Consider the following 21,562-nt stretch of genomic DNA (forward strand, 5'->3'; position numbering starts at 1 on the left):
GGTGTAATATAACGGGTGGTTTTAAACAATAGATCTATATAAATAACCACTCACTAAATACATCAACATATGAACATGAATATGTATATTATTTTGTTTAGATCAATTGTGCAAAATCACCCGTTATATTTCACTCGAATGTAACTTTCACAAAATTGATTTTGTAGATGTTATATCCAATGAAATACAAAGGGTGATCATGCAATATTGAGTTACATGTAATAACCCATGTGTATATGGGTGGATAATTATTTGTATAGATCTCAAAATTACCTTTTACTTTAATCTTCACATATACGCGTAAACCCTACAAAACCCTCTATTACCCTTCTCAATCAAAATTAAAACCGTTTCCTAAAAAAACTCTAAATATTGAATGAGTAAATTAGTCAAAACAACCCACTAAGTGGTTATTTACTATAAAAAAATAATAATAAATAAATTAAAAAAAATAAAAACACTAAGTGGTTAGAACTTGGAATATTAAGTCACGTCAATATTCTCTCTCTCCTCCCCTTGATCTTCTCAATGAAAAACCCTCACATTTAACACACTACTCATTCATTGGTCAAAACCACTCCCCACTCTTTTCTCCTTGCACGTACACTTCTTATTCTTCTCCATTAAACCCTCATATTTAACACACTCAACAAATTAAAATGGCAACAATGGATTTGACCACTTGCATTGTTAGCTTGTTCTTACTAGTACTCAGCCATGTTGTCGTCGAAGCGAGAATTCCCGGAGTTTACCATGGCGGCCCCTGGCAAACCGCCCACGCTACGTTCTACGGCCAACACGATGCCCCCAACACCATGGGTAAGCAATGCTTACTCAAATCAGGGTTATTTCTATGCTACACTCGGTGCATGTTATACCGGGTGACTTTTTATTGTTGATTTACACACACCAATATGGGATAAAATAAAACACATTCAATTCTTCGATTTATGGTAAATAATAACCATGATGGATAAATAAAATATATATTGCAGGGGGTGCTTGCGGGTACGATGACAGTTTAAGCCTAGGGAACGCCGCTAACACGGCGGCACTAAGCACGGCGCTCTTCAACAACGGGTTGAGCTGCGGCTCGTGTTTCGAGATCAAGTGCAAAGACGTCCCGCAATGGTGCCTCCCGGGCAACCCGTCCATTACCATCACCGGCACCAATTACTGCCCGCCCAATTACGCCCTGCCCAACGACAACGGAGGCTGGTGCAACCCGCCCCTTTCCCATTTCGATCTCGCTTACCCCATCTTCCTCAAAATCGCCAAGTATGAGGCCGGCATTGTGCCCGTTTCTTTTCGCCGGTCAGTCAGCTCACCATTTAGGGTTTACGTTTTTCAACTTTTTTTATTCATTTATTTAAATTGAATTAATGGTCGGATGCAATTTTTGCAGGGTGCCGTGCCGCAAGCAGGGCGGTATCAGATTCAGAATGGACGGCATGAGTTATTTCAAGTTGGTTCTGATAAGCAACGTCGCCGGCGCCGGCGACATCATTAAAGTGTGGATTAAGGGATCGAAGACTGATTGGATGGCGATGAGCCGCAATTGGGGGCAAAAATGGCAATTTAACGCCGATCTCACTGGCCAATCAATATCCTTTCGAGTGAAGACCAGCGATCGCCGGAAATCCACTTCGTGGAACATCGTACCGTCGAACTGGCAATTCGGTCAGACTTTCTCCGGCAAAAATTTCAGAGTCTAATGAAGTACTATAGAAATAATTTTTTCATTTCTTTAGATCAATACTAACAAAACTCTATTAATTCAATAAAATATTAAATTATCGAATTAATAATTTAGAATATTGTCACCGAATCGGGACCGAGGAGAAGTGAACGTACTTATAGTTTATCGAATATTAATTTAGCGAGATTGTATTGTATCAATCGTTTTCTTTCTGCTTGAGAATGGAACAATTTTTTTTGAGTTTCGACTGTTATTATTAATTATGTAACACTTGCTATGCATTGAAAGATAAATTTCAGAGTTCAATTTCCTTTGCTAACACTCCATATATGAAACTCAGTTCTATTATTCTATAAACAGTCGAAGAACAAAAAAAAAAAAAAATCATATTTCACAAATATATTTCATATGCTACACTTCGAAGAAGCATATAAATCGAAATTAGTAATTTCAGATGGTTTTAATTCCATTCTATATTTTTTGTATATTATATATATTTTTCATTGTTTTAGAAAATCTTCATCTGATACAATTTATCTTTTATATAAAAAAAAATGAATTAAAATTATAATAAAATTATGAATTGATCTATATTATGTAATAATAACAAGCTTAAATTCGTACAATACGAATATTTCAAAATTATTTAATTGATATTAAAATTAATTTAAAAACCAGACTCTTAACAAAAAATTACCAATGTGTACAAGTTCTAATTTATCTATTAAATTAACATATTAAATAATCTCAAATTCTTCAACATTTTTTTCAAAAAAAAAAAAGGGCAGAATAGGGCTCATATCAAGTGTATTTTAGAAAAGTTAATTCATAGTGGATCAGAAAACAAATTTCAAACAGAAAAAAGAAAAAAAAAAATAAGAGAGATAAAATTAAAGAAGAAAGATTTTCCAATACGAAGGTGCGCCAAAAGCCAGCTCTTTCAAAGGAAAGGGGCGGCAGCATCTTTACTCATAGTAGAAAACCATGAAATTCCTCTTTTTTATTCTCTCTCAATTCTCAATCAATCTTTCTTCAGCAGATTTGAAATTAGTTTTCTGTTATTTTTTATTTCTACAGAGAGAAATAAAATAAATTCCCCCACTCGATCCTCTCTCTTTGTAATCATCGCCCAAATCTTGCTCTAAATTTTGGATTTAGAAAGAAGAATGAATGAAAAAATAAAATAAAATAAAAATGACTGCCGAATTGGAATTTAGGGTTGTAGTTCTCTGTTGTGTAGAGTTCTTTTATATGTATAGGAGCTGGTGAATTGTTATTCTGTGTTGTGTTTGTATTGGAATTTGGAAGCCCGTGAATAAGTGCAAATTAATTATAAAGCCCAAACTTTTTTAAATGGGCTTGCCCATAAAAATATTATAAAACTAGTTGCATCGTCGTTCGAGTTTACACCGATTTCGCATTTGATCCTCTATGTTCACATTTGGTCCCTTATGTTTCAATAATTTAACACCTCTGGTCATTTCCTTCATTTTACCGTTAACTTGAGTGATGGAAACTCGATTGGTAGTAATAACGGAAAATTGATGGAAATGGCTAAAAGTATTGAATTCTTTAAACACGAGGGAGCAAATGTGAAATCGGTGCAAACTTGAGGGATCAAAACTGTATTTTCCCGATATAAATATATATTCAGAAGCCTCATGTCACTTTCTTGATGCACAACTATGTAGTACTGACACGGGAACAACTCAAATTTTTAAAATGTTTGATACGAAAACATTGTGAAACGTATAAATACTAAAAAATAGGGGTATATTCATAATTTCTAAAAAACATTATAAAGTTATCGTCAATTACATATTTGTATCTACAAATATATAATTTACAAGTACCAATCCAAATTATCATTCAACACATTACATTTGGGGCATTTAAATTTATTTTAGTATGGAATTAACCTTTACAAAAAATATTACAACACCTTTTAGGGTGTAATTCCGAGTTTATATTTGAAATAGATTTTGGTTTTTTTTTTTGGAAACGCGTTTCCATTTTTTCATCATTATCAGAAACGGGCCCTAAATATATTCGACAAGTATCGGTCGTGAATTATCGGTTTCTGAAAAGTGGAAACGTTGGTTAACAAAAAAATTTAAAATTAAATTTGTAAATAACTGTTACTATATCAAACTAGATAATAATTTAAAATGAATAAATTAATTAAAATGTTTGCAGCTCATATCGTAATTCAAGATAACAAGAATATATATTTAAACAAACTTCCATTAACTACATATAGATATAAAATAGAGTAATTAAGCTGTAATCTACTAGCTTTGGCTATACTTCATCCACCATGTTCTTGCTAATTAACCAGTCTTCCTCTGTACAACATAAACAAATTATCGTTAAAAAACAAAAACAAAATATTAATATCAAGCAATGTATTTTTATTATTCCGTACGTTTTTTATTGAAGAAATTGCCATTGTTAATGTTAATTATTAACCATGGTTAAAAGCTTACATTAGTAGTAAAAGTGATGCTAACTTTAATTTCGCCGTGGTATGTTTTATCGGACGAGACAACCCTATACTTTTGAGCACGAAGTTCAGCATTGCCTTTCTCCAACCCTTGTTCGAACAGTTCCTTCAAATATATGCTGCATGCAGTTCGTTTTCGTTAATTACCGCTTAATTAATTAGCAAATATATTTGTCAATAAAAAAAAATTATATATATGTATGCTTACGTGGCTTGGCCGAGATAATCATCATCGGTGAAGGTGTCGTGGTCCATGATTTTGATAGAGAGCTTGTGTTGTTCATCCTCCTTTGCTGGATAATCGACCTCGAATTTAAACTTCTCGTTCCACTCCGGACTTATACCTTGCCCTGCATATTTATTCATCATTTATTTATTTTAATTATGTCAGAATTACTAAATATTAATTGAACAATTAATATTGCTGAATAAATTATTAAAAAAAATGTTGAAATTAATAGAGAATAAATCGGACCGCGAAGACAGAGGCACCAATGCACACGGGGTTTATTCGAAGTTTTACGATGACCGGTTGTGCTCTTCTGCTCTTCGTTTTTGTATTGAATCACTACGTATGGATCTACCTTCCCTGCACCATTAATTAAAATTGTACATTTAATTTTATTTATTTATTAATTAATTAATAAAAATCCAACAATAATAATATAATAAAAGCAGCCTCTTGGGTCAAATCTTTGACTGTGTATAATGTTGTAATTGTATTATTAATTGTTACATCACCAGTGACAAATCAAGAATATTGCTATAGGAAATACGACAAATAGAAATAGTTCACCATATATATATCATATATGCATGGCGGTGGCACAATGGTAAAATAGTCTATGTGACATTTGGTTATTATTGAAAAAATAGAAAAATAAACCAACTTTTGACCTAATTTTGTTGACCAATTATTTACGTGTTTATCGAATAAAACAAGGCACAGTAACGTATAAGTTGAAATTAGGGGTGTAAACGAGCCGAGCCGACTCGTGAGCTCGAAGAGCCGGCTCGTAAAAAGCTCGAACTCGAACTCGAGATTTTCGAGCTCGAGCTTTCTGATGAGCCGAGCTCGAGCCGGTTTTCAGTTGTTCATGAGCTCGCGAGCCGGATTTATTATTATTTTTTTATTATTTTTTTTATTTTTTATATGTTATTTTTATTTAAATAATGTATAATAATGTAAAATATTATAGAAATAAATACAAATATTAAAAATATATATAATTACAATTTAGTTTTTATTTTTTATTTTTTTAAATAATTTTTAATAATAAAATAATAATTAAAAAAATATTTAAAAAAAAAAAAAAAAAGACAATGGGCTCGAGCTCGACACAACTGACACGAGCTCGAGCTCGAGCCAAAAAAAGAGGAGCTCGCGAGCTCGAGCTCGAGCTCGACAAAATAAACTCGAGCTCGAGCTCGAGCCAGCTAAAAGAGGCGAGCTCGGCTCGAGCTCGCCTCGTTTACACCCCTAGTTGAAACAAATCAGGCGCACTTAATTCAAACCTGCAATAGTCATTCTTTTCAAAATTAAATGTCGTTTGAAATTTCGACACACATATTAAAAATGTTAATTAATATATATAGAGCCTAGAAGAAGAAAAAGACTATGATTAAATATTTTATTTTTTAAATACATAAATTAAGTATATATGAGTAATGAGATTCAAGGTTCATAATTAAAGAACGGCAGGTGAAGTCCATTTCAGAACCAATAATGCATTATGTAAAATAAAATTTTAACACATGATGTTAATCTTAAAATAATTAGTATCACAATAAAATAAAAATTAAAGTTTGCTGATGTATTGGGGTTTGACCGGTTATTTCTATGCCTGGTAAAAGTTACACCGGATAAAATTTTACCGTTGATCTACACACACGACACACCAATAGGATGTGTGTTTGTTTTTGTGCTTATGAATGGTGAAGATTTATTCGGTGTAGCATAGTATAAACCTTATTCATTCGTGTTTCGAGCATAATAATAATAATAATAATATAATCTTCATATTTTCTCCGCTGACGAACATGTGTCTTCAAGCTTGAAGAAATCATGGTGTATGTATAGATAAATAGATAGATACATCACCTCAAATAAATATATAAGAGGAGAACTAAAATTCATATATTATATATATACACACACATACCGAAGAATTCAGTGTTTTTTAGACCACGAGCTCCGACCACCGTCACCTCCATTATTCCAGTCGTCATCTCTCTCTCTCTCTCTCTCTCTCTGTATGTATGTATATATGTGTGTCTATATATTGGAGGATGTGTGTGTGGGGGGGGGGGGGGGGGGTGTGTTGTAGATAGATATAAGGATGTGTGAGTGTATGTAAAACAAAAGTAGCTAGGCTCGATTTACGTTATAGAGAGTACTTGCAGGGGAGTTATGAGTTGATGCATTAATTCATAATGTTTTAATTATATATATATACAGACACAAATTAATTAATAAATACTGTATTAGAGACAATGTGACAGCTACATCTTTCTTTCCGAGTAATTAATGGTCATATCCAACTTTGTGTCCTCTTCTGTCTTTTCCTTCCCTCTTTCTTTCTCTCTCCATTCTATTTTTTTATTTTTACAAAAACATCATATTCTTCTGTTGACGAGTCATAAATTATTATGTTGCATTCTTTTTTCCTAATATAAAATATTATAAAGTTCTTATTTCAATATTTTATAATGTTTATACCAGGTGTAAATCAAAGCAAACTTGACAAATAGGTTTGCTTATTTTATGAATGAATTAATAAATATTTTATTGGAAGCTGCTTCTTGTATTTATAATAAATAAACCAAGAAAAAAAAATTATATAATAATAACAACAATAAAGGACGAAGCAGAGCAGGTGTATTATCGAAGGTATTATTTGATTATTTTAAATTTTAAAGATTATTTGCATTTGTGTTTTCCTTTGCAGCAGCCGCCATTGACGCCAAGAAATTCCAAGGAAAGTGGTTCATTACAAAACAAAGGCCCTTAGGTCAATTTCCCAACCAAACCATTTTACTTTCATTGATTAGTTATGGATAATTACTTCTTTAATCCGACAATTTTGCATGCTAACGTAGATAATAATTATTAATTAACAATTAACTAATTCCCATGTTTTGGGTTTACATTATTGCAAAATGCTATTATATATTCCACAATAAGAGCCATTGACTTTGACTTTGGGATTAATCTTTTTGAACAAGTTGCTAAACTTGACCGCGCATTGTAGAAAGTTCAATGGAACCAGATCAAACATGCGCATTATAGAAAGTTCTTCGAACTTGATAAAATTTCGATATTGCGAAATGAATGTTCCAGAAAATAAACTGTAGCTCTTTCATTTGTTGGAGGGATGAAATGCTACAACAATATGCGTAAAATGTGCATTTATATATTTTACAAGATGAACTTCATCGAATGTAGCATAGAATAAGCCGTAAAGCCAGAGAAAAAAATGTATATTTTGTTTATAGTTTGAGGGGGAAACGAGGCACAAAGCATATGCGGAAAACGAAATCTGTACGACTCACTAATACAAATAATAGGGATTAATATCGAATATCATTGCATCAACTACAACTACTGTCTGTCTAACCCAAAAATGTCAAGTGAAACGTATTCTAAGTATACATAATTCCGAATCACATTATTCACTCTAATGCCTCGTAAATTATTCAAGAAAAAGAAAACCCAAATTTTACCGAAGCCATATGTGTATTTTTGCAGAGAAGAAAAACTTCAGGTTTGTTCTTGTACCTGATTGATACTACAGCTTGGCTGAAGTTGACTAGACGATTGAGGCATGGAAGCAGTGCATGGCTTGCAATCCAAAGGAGGGTTATCCGAAACAGTTATCCGGAATGTCTGCTCGTTTTTTTCCTTTGTAGGTACGTGAAGGAGAGCTTCCATCATAAGGATTTCCCAATCTCGAGCTCGTAGAATTGAAAACCATGTATCCTCTGTTTGAAGACAAAAAACAAATGCAGATATCAAATTAAGGCACAAATAAACAAAACCCCGTCCGAGTAATAATTCCAAGGCATACGGAAAAAAAATGTTTTCATAAGGAGTGGAAACGAACCTCCATTACGAACTGCTTTGAGCTGAAAAATGCCGGTGCCTTGTGGGCCAGAGACTGGAAATGTACACGAAAGAGAGTGGCGCTGGTGAGCTACTGCAAGTGATGCGTTGTACCAAGGACCCCTCACAATAGGCTCCCCAAGAGCTTCGATTATTGCCTGGTTCTTACTGGCTTTCTCCATGGCTTTGCTGCAACAGTTGAAAATTGTTTTAACTATTGTACCACCAGATCGAATAATAATTTCCACAGTAGGGAAAACAACATAATATAGTTTATTTACAGGCATTCCTATCATCATAAGGTAGATAAACTAATCATCTTTCAAAAACTTTTGGCAACTTAAACAAGTATGAATATGGAGGGAGCAAAGTAGAAAGAGAAGAACTGCAAAATTAGATAATTATATGGTGTCTATGGGGAAAATTATAATTGTCATCCACCCTGACGTTAGGTATTTCTGGATCACCGTATCTTATATCTACTTATGTATTTAGTTGATGTTAGTCTTGAGGTTAACCCCGTAATTTCACAGATGACAAAAGTGAAAGCAGAATGCCATAGGCTTTAGCTAAGCATGGAAAATCCCGTAGCAAATGGTTGCACTACTCTAGTCTGATTAACCCACCACTGGTTTTCATTCTTGATTTTGATGATTCTTTTTTTTTTATAATGTAACTTGATGACCAATGCAATTTCAGTCACTCGGTGTGTACAAAGTAAGAGAAGAAATTAATACATGACCGTGAAAAGAGATATACGGATATACAAAAAAGCAACTATGTGCACCAGAAGTTTATAACACAATCTGATGTCAATACTTCTTGCTATGGCATTTCTGCAATTTTGTGCAATCAGAACCAATGTTTACAGGGTATATAATGGTTAGGTACTTTAGTCCTTCCCGTGAGAACTAACCGATGGATTGGGACAATGATGCAAAAAAAACCAAAGTCAGAGGGTTGGTTACTAATTCTCCACAATCTAAAGGAGGTCAATGCAAATTTTCTGCGTAACTAGCTACAGAAGAACGTTAGAATTTCTACAATCATCCAACTCAGGTACGTTTAGCCATGGTATGAGGTTAATTCTGTTGCATCTGTTTGATTTAACCATTACCATGAAGCAGCAAAACTGAAAAGACCACGACACGGACTGTAGAAACACGCACCTGTATCGACATAGAATTAACAATATCATTTATCTGGCTAACATAAGTATATTCGAGAATGAACAGGCTCGTGATACTGCAAATGGGATATAGATTTAACGTATTTTAATTTATTGAATGGAATGCAACATGAAACGAGACCAATTATACAAATCTTGATGTAAAACTTGCTGATTGCATTTTCCCCCATTGACGAAGACCTCTACTGATATGCCTTAATGCTGATTTACCAGTGATTATATCAACACAGATCTTGCTTGAACTATTATATGGAGACTACGGGCGATGTGCGATGCTTCGATATTGTACGTCAATCAAATAGAATAAATAATTTCGGAAGAAAAAACGAACATAGCTGTATTTCAAAAGGAAATTTATAGCTACCATAAACTAGCAATTCATAGCCCAAAGCATAAAATTTCTCAGCCATACAAGCCAATTTCGCCCCCAAAATAACTGCATTTTAGGGGCATAAAAACCTAAACGAGACGAATTTGAAGTACAGTATATAAACAAAGAGAGTAGTAATAAATAATACCTGCTGCAGCTTTGATAAATGACTAGATCGTCAAGAGCGCTCAAAGCGACGCCTCCAGTCAAGGAAATCAGTGCTCCCGAAACAATTGTACGGCCCCACGATTTCGATTTTCCATCTCCGGCTGGCGGCGGTGGCGCAGCTGCGCCTCTGTTCTTAAGTATGGAGAGGAGCCTTCGGCCCACCATCGTTCTGCTTCCCTCTCTTTCAGTGTGGGAGGGCGTATTTGAGAGTCACCGGCTGAAAAGGCAAACAAAGAATTGGGGCTTTGGCTTTCAAACCAAAAAAAAAAAAGAAAAAAAGAAAAAAAAAATACTGGGGATATAAACGTCATTTGCTCGAATCGAGAACTCTTACTTGAAACGTGGCCACGTGGGCCATAATCTAAACAAATAAATGGACTGAATCTGATAGAAATATATAATACAGGCCCTGTGGGTCACAATTTAAACAAATAAATGGACTGAATCTTATAAAATGTATAACACAGGCCCATGGGCCATTGGTCTATATTGGATCTAATTTGTTCTCATGGCCCATAGATAGATATACATCCAAAAGTTAATTTTAAATATAATCTTTACACATTTAATGAAAAAAACATAATTATAAAAACCTTCATTTTGAATTTTGCATCACCAATTAAATTGCACAAAAATATATTTTAAATTTATAAATTTACCATATGCCAAAAGAAGTACTCATAAAATCAAACTAACATCAAAATGCCTTCAGAAGAATATTTATGTTTCTCCAGAGATGTATTAAATGTAATATATATATTTTTTAATTACCCTAATAAATATTAAAAAAACTCAAAATAAGAGGATCAAATGACAAGGCATTATTAGCCAACAAACTTGCTTAACCATTAATAATAAAATATAAATACTTAAAGAACCAATTACAAAAAGCTGGTCCTAGATCAGTCTTTAAACTCTGAACTACAAGTGCAGATAACTTGCTCTTAATTATAATTTACATAAAAAAAAAAAAAAAAAAAAAAAAAAAAAAAAAAAAAACCGTCTTGATAAATCAATGCGTATTCTCATATTCAAAGCTTTCTCCATTAGCAATGAATTCTCTGTATGCTAAAAAGGGGGGCCTTCATTAAGATTAAACTTTTACCTTGGCTCGGAAGAAGTCGAAATATATCTCTTAAAACGAATCCCATTCTTATTGGCCGGCCACCAATGATTTCTCGTGTTATAACAAACACCACGAGCAAAACGCCTTTCAGCCAATCAAGCAGCGACAGCTGTCATCTCTAGTTCAGGTTCCTGGACTTCTTCTGCAACAGCTTCAAGCAAAGGAGTTTTCTGAAACTCGTTCCTCAGTTGCCCACATGCTGCTTTCGCATCCAACCCCCTCGTCTGACGCACGCTCACAGTAATTTTACGAGACTCCAAAGCAGCCGAAAATGCAAGAACCTGCATTAAAATAGAGAAGAAAATTAAAAAAAAAACAAATTTCCAGCTGTCATCACAAGATTTGGTTAGTGGGGCCCACATTTGGAGCAAAAAGAGACAGTACCGTTTTCTTGTAGGGACGCTTGAACTCGGAACCTTCTATATGGTTGAAAGGTATTAGGTTTACGTGATAGCTATGACCCCATTTTTGAAGAAGCTGTGCCAGTTCTATTGCATGATCTACAGAATCGTTTATTCCAGCTGTGCCAATGAAGACGGGGTCAAAATATAAAATAATCACTTCATAAGTCGTCTCAAATGCATGACTTCTTGCAAAAGGGAGTTTAAAAAGAGCAAAAAAAAAAAAAAAAATTGGAAAATACCTAAGAGTGTGTATTCGAAGGAAACTCGTCTACCGGTTTCAGTGAAGTAATGCTTGCAGTCCTCCATGATTGCGTCCAAAGGGTACGACTTTGCACTCGGCACAATCGTTTCCCTAAGTTTCTGGTTTGGAGCGTGTAAACTGAAGTGTGTGGGAAATTGAAAAAAAACGTAGAAAATATGAGAATTGCAATAAATTAAAATATTTCGGTGAAAGTTAGCATGGAAAAAATTAGTATTACCTGAGAGCTAATGTAGATTGAAGCTTGTGAGTGGCCAGCCTTCTGATGGTGTTTGGAACTCCAACCGTCGAAATTGTTATCATCCTTTGCCCGATTTCAATTTCCTTAAAAAAAAAGAAGAGAAAAAAAAAACTTTAGACATTGAAACTAGATACTGATGGTTGAGATCTTCCAATGTAATATTTTCTCGATTAGTGTACCTTGTTCAAGCATCGATGTGCTGCAAGAACTTCTTTCAAGTTCAACATTGGCTCGCCCATTCCCATAAACACTACATTAGTAACTCGGCGCTTGAATACCTCTTCAATTGCCAAAACCTGAAATGTTTTTAAGACATCAAAACGATGTATAAACATTTGGAAATTTTATAAAAAAATAAATTCAAAATTATTCCGGAGCAGAAGAAAGAAAAAAAAAAACCTGTTCGACAATTTCATGACTCTTAAGGTTCCTCGAGAAACCTCCCTTGCCGGTGGCGCAGAAGGCGCATTTTAATGGGCAACCCACCTAGTCAAACAAAAGCAGAATAGACAATAAGATGCAAAAACATAGTGCATAACTATTGTTCTTAAGAGAATAACTGTTTTTACACGACAATTCACCTGTGACGAAATGCATGCAGTCAGTCGAGGTGAGCCTTTGATATTGTCAACAGGTATGCCAACAGTTTCCACCAGCCTGTCGTCATCCAGCTTTAGTAGCAACTGAACGCGAAACGAGTCGTAGGAGCAGAATATATTCCACGACAGGGACAAGAAGTTCAGAAATTAGTGAACAGCAATTACAGGCAATAAATAGCAGCCCGCGTAACAGATGCTAAAGATAACGAAGAAGATCATACACATGTTTGTTTGGGTAACTAATATATCTCCATTAGTTTGGAAATGTCGGTCATGAAACTATGAAGTGTCCATCCATTTCTTCAATTCTAAGTTTATTAGAAAACAACTTATACCGTATGTATTTTGTTTTGAGTACCAGAGGTTTTTAGATAAATAAACAAAAAATTCAAAGAGATACAATATCGGATTTTTTTTGCTGCTTCTTGATGTTCTGCCCTTCTATTTCCTATCAAATCAATCAAAATTTCGTTTTCTCTTAGCTCATTATTACCCCACCACCAGCATTCATTTTCTTAAATGGATTAGTGTACACAGCAATATCCACCGCATATCCAAAGCGATTCAATCCAAATAACTGATCATTAGAACTCAACTTTAAACTCTCCTTTTTTCAGTCCACTTACACCTCAAATAAATTAATAAAGTCGGGACTAACAAAATTCTATTAATTTAGCGAAATATTAAGTTATCGAAATAATAATTTAGTACGTTTTTATCGAGTCGGGACCGGAAGAAATTATTATTTAAGCGAGGTTATTAATTTATCAATGTTCTAATGTATATGGTTTCCTCTTTATATAGACAAAGTAAAACACTAGCACAGAAAGCAGTAAATTGTTCACCTTGACTGTACCATCAGCCGCGGTTACGGATTTGTAAATAGGCGACCGACCCACATTCCACCCTGCTTCCATCAATTCAGTCCTGAACGCCTGTGGCACTGCCAAAAATAATAATAATAAAAAAAAAAATTATACAACAGTTGCCCAAACCAAAATTTGTGAGTAATTAATAAGAAATGTATGAAAAAAAAAATGTCCACACCGTGAATAAGATCCTGAATTTCTTTAGCCTTCATCTTGTACACCAGATTATGCAATTGCTTGCCTCTGTATTTTTGCTGCCACAATAAATACACAAAAGATAAATAATATTTACAAAAAAACAAAAAATAACAATTTTATGCATCTTCAATCTGAAGCATACCTGACCAAAATCAAGGGCGAGTTGTTGGAATTCTGGCTCTGACATGCCCACTAGCACGCACGGGTCTTGTTTATTCTTTTTGGCCGGAGGAGGTACGGCAACTGTAGAGGCGGTGGCTGCGGCGCCGCCGCCGCCGCTGCAGGCAATTGTTAACGCGCGAAACTGTACAACACGCACGAGGGGAGCGTGTCTCAGTACTGCTATTGGCGTCATAATTTCGAAGAAATTTAGAAAAACAGAGGAATGGATGAAAATGGAGATGGTGATAATAACAGCTGAAATGATAAAAACCCCTCTCTCGCTTCGACTCCCGTTAAACCTCAAATCTTTGGAGAGGAAATGACTAATATAGCCCTGGAAACGATTATGAAAATTAAATTAAATTAAACCAGTATGATTATTGTGAAACAGAAAATTTGTCCGGCAAAGTTCTAACACCAATTTAGGCAAATTTAAAATAAAATGCTGGGATAACTCCTAGATGAAAAAAGATAATGATTTTGGATTAAAGAAAAATTAATAATTGATAGATTAATTATTGTCAAATACATTCAGCTTTGAGTAATACTGTAATAATACTTAGGTTGGGCATGGGTTGGTTCTATCGGCAAACCGGCGCACTTTCGGCCCACTTTTTTAGGCCAATGCAGTCGGATCGGTAATTTTAACCGATCCATATTTAAATAGTTCAGTTTACTCAAAAATCGGGTGGTTGGATAATATTTTTTTGAAAAACTTTTAAAAAACATTTTATTAGAAATTAAAAAAAAAAATCAATAAATAGTGACCGATATTACCAACCGACCAACACATTGTTTACCTGATAAAATCGGTTGCCAACCATTATCCGACCCGTAATATCGGTCGCTAATGGTTTTTACTTTTTAATATTCTACAAAATCGATTGGTTGGGTAATTGGCCAATAATTACCTTACGTACAACCCCAGTACTACTCCCAATAGTTATTGACTTATTGATTATTCTAAATTTGACCCATTGGGTCATTAGCCCAAGTGGCCCAGCTGAAGCTATAAATTAAATAAGGCCCGTGAAGATTGGAATTCGGATGTATCAGGCAATATTTCCATTTCTTTCTGTTCTTCCCCTAAATTAGCAACCAAAACTCATCACTGGAGTTGCTAGAAAGCCAAAGAATCACTGCACACAGTTTCTAAAAGTGTGAACTCTTAAAGTTATAAATACATTAACAGGCCAGGGAGAAGGCCTCGGATAAGCAACACCGTTTCTGCGCAAGTTTCCTACGTAAGAATGCTCGTTTCTTGAAGTTGCTCTAATGCTTTGACAACTTCAGGCAGAGTGGGCCTGTACTTGGGCTCTAAAGCTAAGCACTTTAAAGCAAGAGTTGCTGCTTCGACTGCTGCCCTAGGCGAATATTGACCTTGTATACGAGCATCAATTACACCAAGTACTTTACGCTTGCTCGCCAAGAAAGGCCCGGCCCATTCTACAAGCTTTTGTTCCCCCTGCGGAAGGTTCTTATCCAGCACCCTTCGGCCCGTCAATATCTGGAGAAGCACAACCCCGAAACTGTACACGTCGCTTCTTGCTGTGAGGTGGCCTTCGAAGAAAATTAGGAAGAGCAATCCAAATTAGGATAAGATTATTCGTTAAAGAAAGCAAACAAGTGGAAAATGCGTATACATATATATGCAGACACACACACACACACACACACACACACACACACACACACACACCTATGCCCATATACTCGGGAGCAGCATAGCCAAAACTACCCATAGCTCTTGTAGCCAATCCAAAATCAGACAGCTTCGCATTATAGTTCTGCCCAATTAAAACTGCGTAAGGAAATCGGGAATGTATCCTTTCGAACAATATAAACTCTGAATAAAAAAACACATGTTATTAATTTGATCGTACTCCATCAAGCAAGATGTTGGAGGATTTGAAATCCCGATAAACGACTTTGGCTTCTGCGCTGTGCAGATATGCGAGTCCCTTAGCTGCACCAAGCGCGATCTTCATACGTAGGTTCCAAGGCAACGGCTGGAGATGGACCATCCCTAAATAAATCAAATAGGATAACAATTTTAAGTCCGCGTGAACGATAGAAAAATTCTCTCATATTTTATACCCTTTTGTAATAATAGAATAATCGACTTACTCCAGTATAGATGGTCGTCCAAGCTTCTTCGTGACATGAACTCGTAAACCAAAAACCTACGGTCATCCTCTAGGCAATAACCAATCAGCTTCACCAGATTCGGATGGTATAGCTGTCCCAGAAAATTGATCCGTGTCTGAAATCAAAGATTTATATATCAGCGAAGGAAAAAAAATCAAAAACCTAGTGAAAACAAATTTGTCGGTAACGATCGGAATTTAATGCAATATCAAACAACTAACCAACCATTCACTGTGACTTTGGGGAACTTTCTGGTTCAATTTTTTTATGGCGATAACTGCTCCGGTCCCCGGTTTAGTAGCTTTAAATGTACGTTCGTCGATCCACCCTTTGAAGACGCAGCCGAAGCCACCTTCGCCCAACACGCTCTCCGGGCGGAAGTTTCTAGTAGCTTCTCTGAGGTCGTTCAATACGAATCTCTTTAAATCCGGCGATTCGAAAGACAAGCGCCTGCTACTTGTGCCTGCAATGAGAATCCACATATATCAATCGAACTCCATTCGAGACCAAATCATCGGTGTTTATGAATTCAATTGTGCAATGAACTGTTGAATTTGATTGCGAATTTCATAAATCATAAATTCAATTCGATTGCAGACAATCGAAACATATTAATTTGACCTAAAAAAATATTAATCTTTCTCTGATAAAGTACGAACAAATTATCAAATTAGCGAACGCAGATAGTAACGATTACTACTACTTTATGATTCACAAAATGAAAAATTGAAATAAATTACTGGAGAAATTGTAGGTCGGTTGAAATCATGAAAATCACCATCTTCATCATCGGATGAAATGGAGCTGATGCTTGGAGACCTAGAATCGGCATGGCACAGTTCCCAAATCTGCTGCCGCCGCACCACCGCCGTGACTAACCTCTCCCAACTGTCCCTAGACATCTCTTTCTTTTACGATCACCAGGACAGAGTGTGGAACCTCCTCCCTCTTTACTTTTATTAAATTAAACAAAGGGTAAGTAACGGTAAATCCTCGAGCTAATGTTAAATTACGAAAATATCCATTTCAGTTGGATATTTACAGTCACTACTTTAACTATAAATTCTATTACATATCAATCATCGCGTTGTAATTTTAATGGAATTTTTTAGATTATATGGAAGATTCTTCAGTTTGTACCCAATTTACATCATTCGAAATCCACATAAAAAACTTTATTGCAAATATCAGACTGTGAGCATTGAAAATTGTATTTTTGCACAAAACGAATACAAATTAGAGAACATTCCACGAAATCAAGAAAATTATATTGAATTTGATACCATAAAAATGAACGTGTAAGAAGATTCATAGTATAGTTGAAGGAAGTGGTTCTAATTACACAAATATGACAGTTTTTTTTCGTAATTTTGACCAAAATTTACCCAACAAACAAAAGATAAAACCAAAAGTGTACGACTGAAATGACCACTTTACCCATCAAGTTACTTTCCTAAATTTCCTTTTAACTGCCAACCTTAAACAAACAATAAACAGAGATTTTTAGCAACCAAAATAAAAAGGGCAAAGAATCACTGTACACAGTTTCTTCAAGTGTGATAGATATAACTCAACAAAAATTACAAACAAATTAAATCCCCCCAATTTTTTCTTTCTCAAGCAACAACAACATTAACATGCAAAGGCGACGGCCTCGGGTAATTAGCAGCACCGTTTCTGCCCAAACGTCCCATATTATTATTATTAGTATTATTGTAAGTCCTATAATTATGACGACGATGCTGCTGCTGTTGCTGCTGCTGCTTCGGTGGTTCGGTTTTTACGAGAATTCCCGTGTCTTGAAGTTGTTCCAACGCTTTGACGACTTCGGGCATAGTGGGCCTGTATTTGGGCTCTAAAGCTAAGCACTTTACAGCAAGATTTGCTGCCTTTAGTGCTGCCCTTGGAGAGTATTGGCCTTGTATACGAGCATCCATTACTCGTAGTACTTTACGCTTGCTCCCCAAGAATGGTCCCGCCCATTCTAGAAGCTTCTGCTCCCCTTGTGGAAGGTTCTTGTCCAGCACCCTTCGTCCGGTCAGCATCTCGAGAAGAACCACCCCGAAACTGTACACGTCGCTTCTTGCCGTGAGGTGTCCTTCGAAGAAGAAAAAAAATAAGACGGACGTAAGATCGTAAGATAATTTCTTTTTTCCATATTAAGTTTCACTTTAGAGTTTTTAAGTAGATTGAATTTTTCTTTTTTCCAATTTTACCCCAACATTAATGATTACATTAATGAAGTGAAAAAGAGAAGATGAAAAGCCACAAAGGGGTAATTTGGTCAAATAAGGAAAGTTTTTTTTTCTTTCCAAGAATCAAGACTATTCAATAACTTTTTTTAAACGACACTTGAAAAAAAAAAACCAGAGGGACTAGCAATTAAAAATGGATTTTATCCTAAAGAAGTAAGATACTACGTGTTTTTGAGAAGTCGTTTGGGGGGCCATGGCCCCCCCTTTGGCCCTAGCTTTCTTGATTACATGTCTAGGAGCCACAATTGTCCTTAACTTAAGTTCTTGTTGGTTTGATGGCTCAAAATTAGGAATAGTAATCCAAATTACATAACGAATTAATATAATTTGAAGGTAATCGAGAAACTTTAGTGAGTGCTTAAAGAAAGCAAACAAGTCGAAAATGTGTGTGTGTGTGTGTGTGTGTGTGTGTGTGTGTGTGTGTGTGTGTGTGTGTGTGTGTATAATATATATATACCTGTGGCCATGTACTCGGGAGCAGCATAGCCGTAAGTACCCATAACTCGCGTAGAAACGTGACTTTTACCGTCCATCGGCCCATCCTTGGCCAATCCAAAATCAGACAACTTCGCATTATAGTTCTGCCAAATTCATCAATCAAATCTCCGTAAGCAAAATCGTGTGTGTGTGTGTGTGTGTGTATACATTATTTCCAACAATATAAACTCTCAACAAAAAGAAAAAGAAAAAAGCACATGTTAGCAAAATTAATTTCATCATACCCCATCAAGCAAGATATTGGATGCTTTAAAATCGCGATAAATGACTTTCGCTTCGGGGCTATGAAGATACGCTAGCCCCTTTGCTGCGCCGAGAGCTATCTTCATTCGTAGGTTCCAAGATAACGGCTGAAAATGATTCGTCCCTAAATGGTAAACATAACCTCAAAAATAAGTCCATGCATATCACATAAAAAAAAATTAATTCTCTCGTATTTCACAACCGATCGACTTACTTCTGAACAGATGATTCTCCAAGCTGCCTCGAGGCATGAACTCGTACACTAAGAGCCGATGTTCATCCTCTAAGCAATAACCAATCAATTTCACTAGATTCGGATGGTACAGCTGTCCCAGAAAATTGATTTCTGTCTGAAATTAAATCGATAAATCAGACAACAAAAAAAATCAAGAAACCTAGGATGTAATAATTTGATAAATAGGGGAAAATCGAGAATATGTAGTATACTAACCAACCATTCCTTGTGGCCTTGCGGGCCTTCTTGATTCAATCTTTTGACAGCAATAACAGCTCCGGTGCCCGGCTTAGCGGCTTTAAACGTGTGCTCGTCTATCCAACCTTTGAATACACAACCGAATCCGCCCTCGCCCAACACACTGTCGGGGCGGAAGTTTCTAGTAGCTACTTTTAGGTCGTTAAATCCGAAGCTATTCAAATTTGTCGACTCCAAAGTATCGACCTCTTTCCGAGGTGTCAATGGAGCCGACGAACTCGGTCCTACAATCCGAAATCAGAAATCAATCCCACATATAATATTGAATCAAGAAACACATAATTTTGACCTAATAAAAAAGTGATCTTGACCCGAATATCGAAATCGAAATCGAAATGCAGGCTTCTATATTATTCAGCTTCAATCTTTCAACCATTTTCAACATATGGGATTCATTGTTCATACATCACTAAGTGGTCAACTACATGGGATTATCAATCAAGAAACACATAAATTTGACCTAATAAAAAAGTAATCTTGATCCGAATATCGAAATCGAAATCGAAATGCAGGCTTCTATATTATTCAGCTTCAATCTTTCAAACTATTCTCAACATATATATACAAAAGGGATTGATTTTTCATACATCACTAAGTGGTCAACTACATGGGATTATCATTATCAATCAGTCAATCAATCAATCAACACTGAACATTTAATTCAAGAAACTAATTAAACAGAAAAAAGAAAAACAAGAAGACAAGTGATTATATAATCCTGCAGGATTGACTAACTGATTAACTAACCATCATGGCGAGTATCAGCTCTTATTCGAACACTGCAGCAAGATCCCATTTTTACTAAGACAAAAAAATTAAACCCTGTCTGGAAAAATTCTTGTCTGAAGTTGAGGTGAACCTTATTTAAAGAAACCTCCAAAAAAATTCAACAACATCCGAAAAACCCCCAAAAGTGTGAACGAATATTAAAAGGAAAGAGAGAAAAAAAGGGGAGCACAGCACACATTGAAACGACACACATAAAATGGCAGATATTTCTATTTTATTATTTATATTAATTAATTGTCTGTTTCGATGAACAATATAATAATTTTGGATTTAATTAATTTTTTTTTTGTTATTTATTTTACGTGTGTTCGGTTGGGATGCACGAGAAGCCGTAGTAGCCATTTAAAATCTTTTAATGTAAATTACGGCGGCCACCCCTGAGGTAAGGTTAAATTACGAAACTCTCCCTTATGTTTGGGTAATTACAATTAAATCCATTAACTATGAATTTTCTTACACGTCCACCCTTATGGTATTAAATTCAACAGAATTTTGTAGATTCCGTATAGTGTTTTCTAGTTTGTACTCGTTTTGTGCAACAATGCAACTTTTGAAGTGCCACAATTTGATATTTTCAGGTTAAGGAGACGCATTTTATGATCATCTTGTTTCTAAATATGAAGCTCGAATGGGGTAAAACGGGTGCAAACGGGAGAATATTCCAGATAATCTAGAAGATTACACATGATATGACACCGTAATGGTGGATATATAAGAAGATTTATAGTTAAAAGTAGTGGTTGTAATTATCCAAATATGAAGGGGATTGTGGTAATTTGACATTACCTCAGGGGTGTGGCCGTAATTACCCAATCTATTATTTATATATTTTCAAAACAAAGCTAAAAAGGGTTGACTTTTCTTCCTCATGGCCCTACTGTCTTTAATCACTGCAAACACTTCAACTTGTTTGATAATTACATTTGTATATTTTGTTATTATATAAAGAGTTATTATAATATATAGATAGATTATAGATACATGTTTTGTATGTATGCTTGTAGCATGTGGCATTGGCTTATCTATTTGATAGTGCTTTGGCACCTTCCATAAGAGGACAAGTCTCCAATTATGTGCCTGTACATTCAGCCAATTTATCAAGTATTAATCCAAGTCAACGCCTTTAGATACATATTTTATTTACTTTTATTCACTAAATCTGGGGTTAAAGAGGTAATCTTGCACTAAAAGACGAACACATCCCTTGGTTAAAGAATTAATCTTTCATTAAGGTTTTATTACTGGTA

The 21,562-nt window shown here is 35.3% G+C and overlaps 6 protein-coding genes across 6 annotated transcripts; 1 reads left to right on the forward strand and 5 right to left on the reverse strand.

Moving 5' to 3' along the window:
• Positions 1–555: 555 nt before the first annotated feature.
• On the forward strand, positions 556–2,005 carry LOC105978001 (expansin-A9). Its single transcript, XM_013003405.2, has 3 exons — positions 556–819; positions 996–1,314; positions 1,406–2,005. The coding sequence occupies exons 1-3, from the start codon at positions 660–662 to the stop codon at positions 1,713–1,715; spliced, it is 789 nt and encodes a 262-aa protein (XP_012858859.2). The 5' UTR covers positions 556–659; the 3' UTR covers positions 1,716–2,005.
• A 1,846-nt stretch (positions 2,006–3,851) lies between these two features.
• Positions 3,852–6,627, reverse strand: LOC105977459 (elicitor-responsive protein 1). Its single transcript, XM_088818894.1, has 5 exons — positions 6,365–6,627; positions 4,678–4,791; positions 4,411–4,552; positions 4,186–4,321; positions 3,852–4,044 (listed from the first exon to the last, which is right to left on the reverse strand). The coding sequence occupies exons 1-5, from the start codon at positions 6,429–6,431 to the stop codon at positions 4,030–4,032; spliced, it is 474 nt and encodes a 157-aa protein (XP_088675020.1). The 5' UTR covers positions 6,432–6,627; the 3' UTR covers positions 3,852–4,029.
• A 966-nt stretch (positions 6,628–7,593) lies between these two features.
• LOC105977993 (cytochrome oxidase complex assembly protein) lies at positions 7,594–10,336 on the reverse strand. Its single transcript, XM_013003398.2, has 3 exons — positions 10,012–10,336; positions 8,306–8,493; positions 7,594–8,183 (listed from the first exon to the last, which is right to left on the reverse strand). Exons 1-3 carry the CDS (start codon positions 10,194–10,196, stop codon positions 7,963–7,965), a joined length of 594 nt encoding a protein of 197 aa, XP_012858852.2. The 5' UTR covers positions 10,197–10,336; the 3' UTR covers positions 7,594–7,962.
• A 516-nt stretch (positions 10,337–10,852) lies between these two features.
• Positions 10,853–14,371, reverse strand: LOC105977881 (Radical SAM superfamily protein). Its single transcript, XM_013003270.2, has 10 exons — positions 13,870–14,371; positions 13,708–13,783; positions 13,506–13,603; positions 12,643–12,744; positions 12,461–12,547; positions 12,241–12,357; positions 12,041–12,144; positions 11,801–11,940; positions 11,542–11,678; positions 10,853–11,438 (listed from the first exon to the last, which is right to left on the reverse strand). The coding sequence occupies exons 1-10, from the start codon at positions 14,080–14,082 to the stop codon at positions 11,253–11,255; spliced, it is 1,260 nt and encodes a 419-aa protein (XP_012858724.2). The 5' UTR covers positions 14,083–14,371; the 3' UTR covers positions 10,853–11,252.
• Positions 14,372–14,944: 573 nt separating this feature from the next.
• Positions 14,945–17,007, reverse strand: LOC105978022 (receptor-like cytoplasmic kinase 176). The gene is made up of 6 exons (XM_013003430.2): positions 16,816–17,007; positions 16,259–16,500; positions 16,017–16,152; positions 15,773–15,915; positions 15,589–15,676; positions 14,945–15,449 (listed from the first exon to the last, which is right to left on the reverse strand). The coding sequence occupies exons 1-6, from the start codon at positions 16,937–16,939 to the stop codon at positions 15,130–15,132; spliced, it is 1,053 nt and encodes a 350-aa protein (XP_012858884.2). The 5' UTR covers positions 16,940–17,007; the 3' UTR covers positions 14,945–15,129.
• Positions 17,008–17,537: 530 nt separating this feature from the next.
• Positions 17,538–20,629, reverse strand: LOC105977540 (receptor-like cytoplasmic kinase 176). The gene is made up of 6 exons (XM_013002852.2): positions 20,274–20,629; positions 19,485–19,750; positions 19,248–19,383; positions 19,015–19,157; positions 18,750–18,873; positions 17,538–18,135 (listed from the first exon to the last, which is right to left on the reverse strand). The coding sequence occupies exons 1-6, from the start codon at positions 20,320–20,322 to the stop codon at positions 17,654–17,656; spliced, it is 1,200 nt and encodes a 399-aa protein (XP_012858306.1). The 5' UTR covers positions 20,323–20,629; the 3' UTR covers positions 17,538–17,653.
• Between the last annotated feature and the right edge of the window lie 933 nt (positions 20,630–21,562).

Source organism: Erythranthe guttata, chromosome 6 (assembly GCF_056151865.1).
Source record: "Erythranthe guttata isolate IM_541 chromosome 6, IM_541, whole genome shotgun sequence".
Taxonomy (NCBI): Eukaryota; Viridiplantae; Streptophyta; class Magnoliopsida; order Lamiales; family Phrymaceae; genus Erythranthe; species Erythranthe guttata.

Coding starts and splice junctions, on each gene's coding strand:
- LOC105978001 (XM_013003405.2), top strand. CDS start 660: ATGGCAACAATGGATTTGACCACTTGCATTGTTAGCTTGTTCTTACTA. Junction 820..995: donor CGATGCCCCCAACACCATGG/GTAAGCAATGCT, acceptor TATATATTGCAG/GGGGTGCTTGCGGGTACGAT. Junction 1,315..1,405: donor GTGCCCGTTTCTTTTCGCCG/GTCAGTCAGCTC, acceptor CAATTTTTGCAG/GGTGCCGTGCCGCAAGCAGG.
- LOC105977459 (XM_088818894.1), bottom strand. CDS start 6,431: ATGACGACTGGAATAATGGAGGTGACGGTGGTCGGAGCTCGTGGTCTA. Junction 4,553..4,677: donor TTGGTGCCTCTGTCTTCGCG/GTCCGATTTATT, acceptor ATAAATATGCAG/GGCAAGGTATAAGTCCGGAG. Junction 4,322..4,410: donor GATTATCTCGGCCAAGCCAC/GTAAGCATACAT, acceptor AACTGCATGCAG/CATATATTTGAAGGAACTGT.
- LOC105977993 (XM_013003398.2), bottom strand. CDS start 10,196: ATGGTGGGCCGAAGGCTCCTCTCCATACTTAAGAACAGAGGCGCAGCT. Junction 8,494..10,011: donor ATTTATCAAAGCTGCAGCAG/GTATTATTTATT, acceptor CAACTGTTGCAG/CAAAGCCATGGAGAAAGCCA. Junction 8,184..8,305: donor CAAAGCAGTTCGTAATGGAG/GTTCGTTTCCAC, acceptor GTCTTCAAACAG/AGGATACATGGTTTTCAATT.
- LOC105977881 (XM_013003270.2), bottom strand. CDS start 14,082: ATGACGCCAATAGCAGTACTGAGACACGCTCCCCTCGTGCGTGTTGTA. Junction 12,548..12,642: donor CTGCATGCATTTCGTCACAG/GTGAATTGTCGT, acceptor TTGTTTGACTAG/GTGGGTTGCCCATTAAAATG. Junction 11,439..11,541: donor AGCGTCCCTACAAGAAAACG/GTACTGTCTCTT, acceptor ATTTTAATGCAG/GTTCTTGCATTTTCGGCTGC.
- LOC105978022 (XM_013003430.2), bottom strand. CDS start 16,939: ATGTCTAGGGACAGTTGGGAGAGGTTAGTCACGGCGGTGGTGCGGCGG. Junction 16,501..16,815: donor TTCATCCGATGATGAAGATG/GTGATTTTCATG, acceptor TTCTCATTGCAG/GCACAAGTAGCAGGCGCTTG. Junction 15,916..16,016: donor GGACGACCATCTATACTGGA/GTAAGTCGATTA, acceptor TGATTTATTTAG/GGATGGTCCATCTCCAGCCG.
- LOC105977540 (XM_013002852.2), bottom strand. CDS start 20,322: ATGGGATCTTGCTGCAGTGTTCGAATAAGAGCTGATACTCGCCATGAT. Junction 18,874..19,014: donor CCAATATCTTGCTTGATGGG/GTATGATGAAAT, acceptor TGAATTTGGCAG/AACTATAATGCGAAGTTGTC. Junction 18,136..18,749: donor TCCCGAGTACATGGCCACAG/GTATATATATAT, acceptor TCTTCTTCGAAG/GACACCTCACGGCAAGAAGC.